Below are 10,870 nucleotides of genomic sequence, written 5' to 3'. Positions count from 1 at the left end.
TTGGGGTTGTAGTAGATAGCTCAATGAAGATCTCAACCTTGTGTGCGGCAGCTGTGAAAAAGGCAAATTCCATGCTAGGGATCATTAGGAAAGGTACTGAAAATAAAACTGCTGATATAATGTCATATAAAATCTATGGTGCAGCTGCATTTGGAATACTGTGTACAATTCTGGTTGCCTTGCCTCGAAAAGGATACTGTAGAGTTGGAAAAGGTTCAGACAAGGACAACCAGAATGATCAAGAGGATGGAGTGACTCCCTTGTAAGGAAAAGTTGCAGCATTTAGAGCTTTTTAGTTTAGACAAAAGGCAAGTCAGAGGCAACATGACAGAAGTGTATAAAGTTATGCAAGGGATAGAAAAAGTGGATAGAGAACAGTTTTTCTCCCTCTCTCATAACACTAGAACTCGTGGACATTCAGTGAAGATGAAGGTTGGAAGATTCAGGACAAACAAAAGGAAGCAATACTTCATGCATTGCATAGTTACACTATGGAATTCGCTCCTACAGGAGGCAGCGATGGCTACCAAACTGGATGGCTTTAAATGATTAGACAAATTAATGGCTATCAATGGCTACTGACCATGTTGGCTGTGCTCTGCCACCCTAGTTAGATGCAGTATGCTTCTGAAAACCAGTTGCAGGTAGTCTCAGGAGGGGAGAGTGCTTTTGCACTGAGGTCCTGCTTGCTGGTTTCCCATAGGCATCTGGTTGGCCACTGTGAGAACAGGATGTTGGACTAGATGGGCCTCTGACGTGATCCAGCAGACTCTTCTTACGATCTTATTTGTTATTATAATATGGGCTACAGAAGAAAGGCCCAAGACGGTTAAGGCTGGATCACCTGGGAACAGGCAGCTTTCACATATGAGCCACCCCCGATTCAACTCAAATCCGTCTTCGTAGACAGGTGGAGAAAGGCTAATGTACACGTCCTCCTGATAGCCGCAAGACCGGTTCCAGTCTGAAAATTTCCCCCCACCCAGGGAAGAGAGGCGGAGCGAGGGCGGAGCAGCTTGCCCTGCTCTGTCCTGTCTCTGTCTCTTGAACCTCCAACACCTCCAGGTGGCTGCCTCCCTTGGAACGTTCCGGAGGGGGCGCAATCCCGGTTGGACTCAGCCCAGACGGCAGCGACAGCGACGCCAGCAGCAGCATCCTAGGCTGGCCACGCGCTTCCCTCAACATCCCCCGGACTTGAATGTACCCTGCAGCCTGCACCTCCGCCGCGTCATTTGGAGATGAACTGGCAAGGGCTGATCCGCGAGCTGGCCTTGTGTCTGGAGAGCCGGATCCGGGAGGGTCTGTTGGCTTCCGGCGTCGGGTGGTCTCTGGTGCTGTGCTTCGGGGCCGCTTACGCCTGCTATTACCTCAGCAGCATCGCAAAGGTAGGGGTTGTTCGTTCCCTTTCTCTTCTCCCCACCACCTCCTTCCTTTAGAAGCGGCCGGGGAATTAGAATTAGAATTAGAACCTCGGCGAATTAGAAGGAAGCCGCAGGAAGCGGAAAAGGCCAGCCAAGTCACCATCGAGCTAAGCTTGTCTTTGAAACAGGCAACTCAACTGTCCTTGGCTCGCGCTGTCTGGAACGTCTTTGAGACAGACACAGCAAAGAAGCAGGCGCAGAAAGTGTTTGCAGAGCTCAGCGTCCTTTTGCAAGTCGCTGCTGTGCTAATTTGAGAGGGGGGTCCTTTCATTTCCACTGCGAACGAGGAGAATGCAAGTCAGTTTGACTTTGCATTCCCTACTGGGAAACCTGGCGCTTCAGTACTGCGCAGCACATACTGCAGATGCACCGATGGCCAATGAGCCGTGAGCGTGAGAGAAAATGTGGAATCTAAAACTAGGACTAAAACATAATTTGTAGAATTATACACTGCTTCATATATGTGTATATATATATATATATTGACACCCGGAGTGGATCATTTTTTAACACCCCGCTCCTCTATAGGACAAAATTATTTTCAGTAATAATCATGAAATGAAACGAATAATAATAATGGCCCCAGCCCCTCTACTGGGCCAGATGTGACACAGAAGTAGATGGCCACTGGCTGTGGGGGCTCCACAGAAGCTGAGCGGGAGGCCCTCACCATAACTGCTGGTACAGGCAGGCTGCAGCGGCTGTAGGAGGAGCCCTCTGAGGAGTGGCTGCGAGCAGGCAAGGCTAGGGGTGTGCCAGGGAAACGGTGACAAGGGCAGGGTGGCGAGTACAAAGCTGAAGTTGGTTCCTAGTTCCCAGTTCCTTATTTGCTTGAAAGTTCAAAACACTAAAAAAGAAGAAAAGTTGACAGCTACAGCAACTTCAAGCCAAACTTCACATGTCTCTGAACCCCAAAATAGATGTTGGGGTACCCTGTATGATATATCACTGTGATCGGGGGACTCTCTCTGTCAAGAATAACAATATATTTATGCAATCAAAATAATCAGGCGTCTGATATTATCATAAATACATAATGATGTCATAAAATCATAAAAAATAAGTAACTAGGGGTGTCCACCCCAAAGTCTGCTCTGCGCCAGGCCAAATCATACACCCCATGAAAGGGGATAGTGTCCTCTACCCCAGGAAAGGGGAGGTGTCCTCTATGAGATGCCAGTACGTCCCGCCTGGCCCAGAGCTTCTGCTGGGCACAGGGCATGGAGGAGGACATCTATGCAAAACCAAAGCAGAGAAAAATATATAGGAAAAAATAAGTAACTGGGTGTGCCCACCCCAAACTCTGCTCTGGGCCAGGACAAATCATATGCCCCAGGAAAGGGGAGGGTGTCCTCTACGAGATGCCACTGTGTCCTGCCTGGCCCAGAGCTTCTGCTGGGCGCAGGGCACAGAGAAGAGCATCTATGCAAAATCAAAGCAGACAAAAACATACAGGAAAAAATAAGTAACTTGGGGTGCCCACCTCAAAATCTGCTGTGGGCCAGGACAAATCATACAGCCCAGGAAAGGGGAGGGTGTCCTCTACGAGATACCACTGTGCCCCGTCTGGCCCAGAACCTCTACTGGGTGCAGGGCACGGAGGAGGGTATCTACGCAAAACCAAAATAGGGGTAACCAGGAAGGGAAAAATAAGTAACTGGGGGTGCCTGCCCCAAAATCTGCTCTGGGCCAGGACAAATCATATACCCCAGGAAAGGGGAGGGTGTCCTCTATGAGATGCCAGTGCGTCCCATCCGGCCCAGAGCTTCTGCTGGGCACCGGGCACGCATGGGTGTATCAATGCAAAATCAAAATGGACAAAAACACGCAGAAAACAATAAGTAACTGGGGGTACCTACCCCAAAATCTGCTCTGGGCCAGGACAAATCATATACCCCAGGAAACAGGAGGACATTCTCTACCATATGCCGCTGCGTCCAACCTGGCCCTGAGCTTCTGCTGGGCGCAGGGCACGGAGGAGGGCATCTATGCAAAAAAAAAGCAGACAAAAACATACAGGAAAAAATAAGTAACTGGATGTGCCCACCCTAAAATCTGCTCTGGGCCAGGACAAATCATATACCCCATGAAAGGGGAGGATGTCCTCTACAAGATGCCACTGTGTCCCGCCTGGGTCAGAGCTTCTGTTGGGCTCAGGGCACAGAGCAGGGCATCTATGCAAAACCAAAGCAGAGAAAAATATACAGGAAAAAATAAGTAACTGGGTGTGCCCACCCCAAACTCTGCTCTGGGCCAGGACAAATCATATGCCCCAGGAAAGGGGAGGTGTCCTCTATGAGATGCCAGTACGTCCCGCCTGGCCCAGAGCTTCTGCTGGGTACAGGGCATGGAGGAGGTCATCTATGCAAAACCAAAGCAGAGAAAAATATACAGGAAAAAATAAGTAACTGGGGGTACCCACCCCAAACTCTGCTCTGGGCCAGGACAAATCATATACCCCAGGAAAGGGGAGGTGTCCTCTATGAGATGCCAGTACGTCCCGCCTGGCCCAGAGCTTCTGCTGTGTACAGGGCATGGAGGAGGACATCTATGCAAAACCAAAGCAGAGAAAAATATACAGGAAAAAATAAGTAACTGGGTGTGCCCACCCCAAACTCTGCTCTGGGCCAGGACAAATCATATACCCCAGGAAACAGGAGGACGTCCTCTACCATATGCCGCTGCGTCCAACCTGGCCCAGAGCTTCTGCTGGGCGCAGGGCACAGAGGAGGGCATCTACACAAAACCAAAGCAGACGAGAACATACAGGAAAAAATGAGTAACTGGGGGTACCCACCCCAAAATCTGCTGTGGGCCAGGACAAATCATATACCTCAGGAAAGGTGAGGGTGTTCTCCACGAGATGCCACTATGTCCCACCTTCCCCAGAGCTTCTGCTGGGTGTACGGCATGGATGAGGGCATCTATGCAAAACCAAAGCAGGCAAAAACATACAGGAATAAGTAAGTAACTGGGGTGCTCACCCCAAAATCTGCTCTGGGCCAGGACAAATCATGCACTCCAGGAAAGGGGAGGGTGTCCTCTATAACATAACAGTGCGTCCTGCCTGGCCCAGAGCTTCTGCGGGGTGCGGGGCGCGGATGAGGGCATCTACGCACAACCAAAATGGACAAAAACATTGTCTATGAGAATCCGTGGCTTCCTGACTGGCCCAGAGTTTCTTGTGGGCAGAAGGAGTGGATCTGAGCAACTATACACATCAAGATATTTAAATAAGGTAGGGGGGGAAAGGATCTGGTGGTGCCCACCCCAAAACTTTCTTCGAAGTACCATAAATCATACACATATTCATACAGGACAAGGTCCTCTGCAAGATGGCACTGGTTCCAACCCAGTTACCCAGGTCAGAGATTTTTGTTCAGTCATGGCACAGACAAGATCTTTATCATTTCTAATTTTAGAGTGTTTTTAACTGTATTGAATTATGCATTTTTAAACTTTTGTGATCCACCCTGGAACGTTTTAGTTAATGGGAGGGAATAAATCTAAACAACACCAACATTAATCTATGTATCAGAAGAATAGCCAAAATCTATAGGAAGCATTATAAGGAACTTGGATGCCCATCCCAAAATATGATTTGGCACCACAAATCATAGTTGCACACATCAGGGATACTGTTTTCTATTAGATGCTGTCCATGCATAGTTTAGAGTCTCATCTATGAAATTACATCTTTATGCTTCTTGAGTGAATCATTGTCTGGTGATCCAGCCAAGTTTCCTTCTGCCATGGCACCAGATAACATACAGTCATACTTTGAGAAGAATTGTTGTGCATTTGATTTATTATATCTCTAAATAACTTACTACATATATATATTATATTTCTCCAACAGGTAACAACCAAGTATACAAATGAACAGATAAACAAGTGCAGACTTAATTAAAAAAAAAAGAAATAAGGAAGTCATTATCAGAACTGGTAAAACAGTAAAAAACTTTTTCTTAGAAATATATTAGAACATTTTTGCAGTTCACAAAATCAACAGCATTTCACATGGGCTGGAATTAAACAATTTCACCCATTTGAAATAAGCTCCCGGTTTTCAATCATCTCTGAAATAGTAGGAGATTTAGAAGAGCATCTTCTAAATTGCACATTGCACATCATCATTATTATTTGGCCTTTATAGTCTCATTGCTACAATATGACTTGGTGTACTATTGTTCTTTGTGAAGTTTTAGAACAACTCATCTGTTGCACAAACATCGCTACATCCTGTGTTTTGAGGTTTCCTAATTCCATCCTAGAAGTTCAAATCACTTGCATTTCCCAGATTGTGGAAAGAAACAAAGTGATTTCCAGTGTTGAAAGTTATCCCTACCACTTTGTACCTGGGCCGGATGGGATACACTGGCATCTTGTAGAGGACACCCTCCCCTTTCCTGGGGTATATGATTTGTCATGACCCAGAGCAGATTTTGGGGTGGGCACCCCCAGTTACTTATTATTTCCTGTATATTTTTCTCTGCTTTGGTTTCGCATAGATGCCCTCATCCGTGCCCTGCACCCAACAGAAGCTCTGGGCCAGGCGGGATGCAGTGGCATCTCATAGAGGACTCCCTCCCCTTTCATGGAGTGTATGAGTTGTCCTGGCCCAGAGCAGATTTTGGGGCAGGCACACCCAGTTACTTATTTTTTTTCTGCATGTTTTTGTCTGTTTCGATGCTGCATAGATGCTCCCCAGGGTGTCCTGCGCCCAGCAGAAGCTCTGGGCCAGGCGGGACGCAGTGGCATCTCGTAGAGGACACCCTCTCCTTTCCTGGGGTATTTGAGTTGTTTTGGCCCAGAGCAGATTTTGGGGTGGGCACCCCCATTTACTTATTTTTTCCTGTATGTTTTTGTCTGCTTTGGTTTTGCATAGATGTCCTCCTCCATGCCCTGTACCCAGCAGAAGCTCTGGGCCAGGCGGGACGCACTGGCATCTCGTAGAGGACAGCCTCCCCTTTCCTGGGGTATATGATTTGTCTTAGCCAGAGCAGATTTTGGGGTGGGCACACCCAATTACTTATTTTTTCCTGTTTTTGTCTGCTTTGATTTTGCATAGATGCCCTTCTCTGTGCACTGTGCCCAGCAGAAGCTCTGAGCCAGGCAGGACGCAGTGGCATCTCGTAGAGGACACCCTCCCTTTTCCTGTGGTATATGATTTGTCCTGGCCCAGAGCAGATTTTGGGGTAGGTACCCCCAGTTACTTATTTTTTCCTCTATGCTTTTGTCTGCTTTGATTTTGCATAGATGTCCTCATCCATGCCCTGCGCCCAGCAGAAGCTCTGGGCCAGGGGGGACACAGTGGCATATCGTAGAGGACACTATCCCCTTTCATGGGGTGTATGATTTGTCCTGGCCCAGAGCAGATTTTGGGGTGGGCACCCCCAGTTACTTATTTTTTATGATTTTATGACATCATTATGTATTTATGATAATATCGGAAGCCTGATGATTTTGATTGCATACATATATTGTTATTTTTGATGGGAAGAGTCCCCCGATCACAGTGATATATCATACAGGGTACCCCAACATATATTTTGGGGTTCAGAGACATGTGAAGTTTGGCTTGAAGTTGCTGTAGCTGTCAACTTCTTTTTTTAGTGTTTTGAACTTTCAAGCAAATAAGGAACTGGGAACTAGGAACCAACTTCAGCGTCGTGTGGTGAGTGGTGGCTGCACCATCGAGGTCGTCCTGCTTGCTTGCGGGGAGCGTGAAAGAGACTTGCAGCTGGATCAGGCCAGCTGCAGCACTTAGCCTGTCCCGCTGTTGTCTCATGGCCAACCAGATGCCCGCAGGGACCCTCGCAAGCAGGGCCGGGGAGCATTGCCCTCTTCTCTGGTGGCCAGGGGCGCTGCTGAGCAGACAGGCAGGCAGGCGGCAAATGAGTCTGGCCGCCGAAGCACCTGCCTGGCCGGAGGGAGGGGCCTGGCACGTTCCCGCTTTCCCCACCCTGGCACAGTGCTTGACTTGCTCTGCTGGCCTTAGGGTGGCCTCTCTTGGGGTGGGCAGGGAAGGGGAGAAGGAGGTGGAGGAGGAGGGTGATAGCGAGCCCTGCTGCCGGGCAGCCGACGGAGGGAGCGCAGAGCTGTGCTTGGCGAGGGGCATCATGGAGGAGCCTCTGGTGCAGCCCTGCAGGTGTGGGATGTGAGCTGTGCCGCCAGCCCTCTTCCTCGTAGCCAGCCAGCCATGGGGCCGCTGCAGAGGCGTTGCCGCCTCTGCTACTGAAAAGAGCCACTGGAGGCTGAGGGAGCTGCTCCATTGTTTGCCACCACCCCCTTATTGCCTACACCCGGGGCGGACCGCTCCCACCGCTCCGCCCTTGCTACACCACTGCTTTGAAGTACTTATTTTGATAAAAATAGTTTTCCTTTAGTCTCATACGACCCCTGTGCGATGAGACCAAAGGCCTATCTAGTCAAGAATCCTGTTTCCTTCTCACAGTGACCAACCCATCTCCGGGCCTCTCTGCTCTTGCTGTTCTCCAACAATGAATTTTTTGAAACTGCAGGCTGCATATAAACATCATGACTGGTAGCCACTGATAGACCTATCCTTCATAAACCTCAAATGGTCTGTGTAAAAATACCTTTTAAATTGGCAAGCAAATTCATAAGTTGCAAACGAGGTACAAGGTTCACAATTCCATCCTGAGTTTCACACATCTCAAAACCTTGGTACCATATCAACACATTCTGCCCTCGTTCATTTTGGATCCTGCCTGATTTCTTTTTATACTAACACATCAACCATTTTCAGATTTCTGTACCCCATTTTTCTGAGGGTTGTACAGCTAACATAAATTAACGATGAGCACTTCTTTGACATTCCAGGATATTTTAGGACTACGCTGTAGGGGCCAATGGCAATGCAGCATTCCATATTCACAAAATTGCTTTTGCACACATTTCTATGAAAAGTTACATCAGAATGAGCTACCCATGCAACCTTGAAAGGGATAAAGCTATTGAAACAGAATAGTCTCACCTTTTCCCCATTGCAGTCCTCCTATAGGGAAAAATACATGCTTGCTGTGAAGAAATTATCTCCATGCAGGAAAACATTTATATGCCACTACAGTGCAGTGTTTATTTTGTAGTATGTGCACAGGTCAGGAGGTGTTTCTGATCCACGTAACTGTGGCACAATAAACATTCACACTGCATGTCACAGGGGACAATGTACACGAGTTTTTCTTTCACAGAATTTGTCTCCATTAGGAAAAATTGTATGTGTGTAGTGTAGTGTAGTGGGACCTGGGGGAGGGGTCTGAATGCAAGGAGGATCTTGTGTAAGTCCCCCCTGCAGCCTTACCATGCCCCCGCAATGTTTTCAGGGCTTTTATTGGCCCTCTGTCGACTGGGATGACTGTCCCCAGTGGACCCCTGGCAGCGTTGGCAGGTTCCTGGTGGCACCATGGCTCAGCCACAGCAGAGGAGCCTGCTGGCACAGCTGGGGATCAACGGCATCCAACTCACCCCAGCCCAGCAGAAAGGTGAGTAGGATTGTGCCCTTCATTACATAGTGTAGCATAGTGATATATTGTATTAGAGCTTATTTCTATCTGTAAGGTTTAAAAATACTCCTATGAAAATAATAACTATCATTTTTTAATTGTTCCATACTCACACCTATGCTTGGTTAGTGTATACCATAAATATTAGTTGGGGGGTATTGAATAAACAAATGATACTGATTCTAATACAATTACAGTGTCTCTTGACGAATATTAAACAGGTGTTTCATTCTGAAACTGGTGGCAGCTTTATTCCATATGGGTATCCCTTGAAGGAAAGGTTTGCTACACATACAACCTAGCAATAAATATTACCACAGTGAGTTAGGGGTGTCCAGGATCACCTAGAGATAAGGGTGGGATACTGTGAGTGCCCAGGCGTGGAGTGGAAATATTGCACATAAGGCTGTGAAGTGTTGAGTAGCCTCTGTACATGTGTAAAGAGTATATTATACAGTTTATAGCAGCAGACATCCCCCTCATCTGGTGCAGGAAGGCAGGGATTGGTGGGTGGGGATGTCACAGTCCCCTTTTAGGGAATTTTCCTGTAAATATTTTTTGTACTTCAAACCTTGATGTCCCCCTTTTTTGTAGACAAGCTTTGATGTTCCCCTAAGCCTGCTGATACCTACCTCCTAGGTGTGGGGGATGCTGTTTTGGCTACATAAAGATCTGTACTTAGAGAATAGTAATTGCTGCTGTTGTTAGAAAAACAAGTAGTTGTTACAAAATGAATTCCTATTACTGATGAGCTCTCATTATTATACAGAAGTCTTCCCCAACCTGGTGCCCTCCAGATGTTTTGGTCTGCAACTCCCATGAGCTGATTGTGCTGGCTGGGGCTGGTAGGAATTGTCATCCAAAACATCTGGAAGACATCCTGTGTGGAAGGCTGTTATATAGGTTTGCTCATTCACTGCCTCCTGTTTTCTCATTAAAATTCATTTCCTTCCCCTCTCCCAGTATTTTTAAATGTTTTTTACCTCGAACAAATTTTCATTATTAACACTCTTACTGATATTTGTTTGATTTGCAGGGCGTTCCAAGTATATAGAAGTTTTTTGTCTTGCTGACCCAACAAATATTGGCAGAAAATAGCAAATAGCACCCACTCATACATATGCAAATTGGCATAGGCCACAATCTACCAGGAATTGGCAAGTTTGGGGCACGTTTCATTGAAATGAATAAGCCTAAAATAATTTTCTTCTTGAGCCTATTGTATTATAACAAAAAACAATTAAATTCATCCACGACCACCCGCATTCTGGTGCCAAAACACTTGCCTGTTTCTCTCTCTAGAAACCTCAGTTGGTGACTGGCAGTGAGAGCTTCTCCTGCTTTCTACAGGACTATTGCCCTGTGGTAACAGAAACATACTATCCCACTGTGTGGTGCTGGGAGGGCCGGGTGCAGACTCTCCTTCGCCCTTTCATCACATCTCGACCGTACGTGCAATACAGGAGGTAAGTGCTTCTTTTCTACATAACCATTCTCTTGGAAAAGTTTTATGAAGGTTCATTTGCATATAGTAATCATATACATTAAATACCACTGGCTCTTACTGTTGCTTTTGACATAAGATTCGAACTCATAGCATAGCTGGGGATTGAAACAGATGTGTGTACTAATACTAGCCACTCTTCAGAAGTTACCTTCTATGTGCATTTGATGGAAGATTGGTCTGAAGGGGAAACCTATGTGTAATTTGCTCAATGTGAGTAGGCTCTCCCTTCAGACCTTCTGCCTAATGCATGAAAGTCTGAGAGTGGAGTTGGTGGAGGCATGGACATTGGGGGGAGGTAGACACACATATGGTCCTGCCTGCCCGTCCACATATCCTTGTTAAATGTGGTAACTTCTGAATGGGCTAGTGTATTTATACATATATGAGAACTGGCCACACTTCTGAGCATTTTA

General features: G+C 46.9%; 1 protein-coding gene across 1 annotated transcript in view; it reads left to right on the top strand.

The window, feature by feature from the left end:
• Positions 1-1,027: 1,027 nt before the first annotated feature.
• ABHD3 (abhydrolase domain containing 3, phospholipase) overlaps positions 1,028-10,870 on the top strand; it is a 36,680-nt gene continuing 26,837 nt past the window's right edge. Inside the window, exons 1-2 of the mRNA XM_061596767.1 lie at positions 1,028-1,385; positions 10,253-10,416. Of these exons, the coding sequence (XP_061452751.1) occupies positions 1,239-1,385; positions 10,253-10,416 (311 nt within the window). The 5' untranslated portion in view covers positions 1,028-1,238. The remainder of the gene's footprint in view (positions 1,386-10,252; positions 10,417-10,870) is intronic.

The sequence above is a fragment of the Rhineura floridana genome, chromosome 1, assembly GCF_030035675.1.
Source record: "Rhineura floridana isolate rRhiFlo1 chromosome 1, rRhiFlo1.hap2, whole genome shotgun sequence".
Classification (NCBI taxonomy): domain Eukaryota; kingdom Metazoa; phylum Chordata; class Lepidosauria; order Squamata; family Rhineuridae; genus Rhineura; species Rhineura floridana.
Note: the sequence above shows the minus strand (reverse complement) of the source record. Positions and strands in the feature narration are given on the sequence as shown.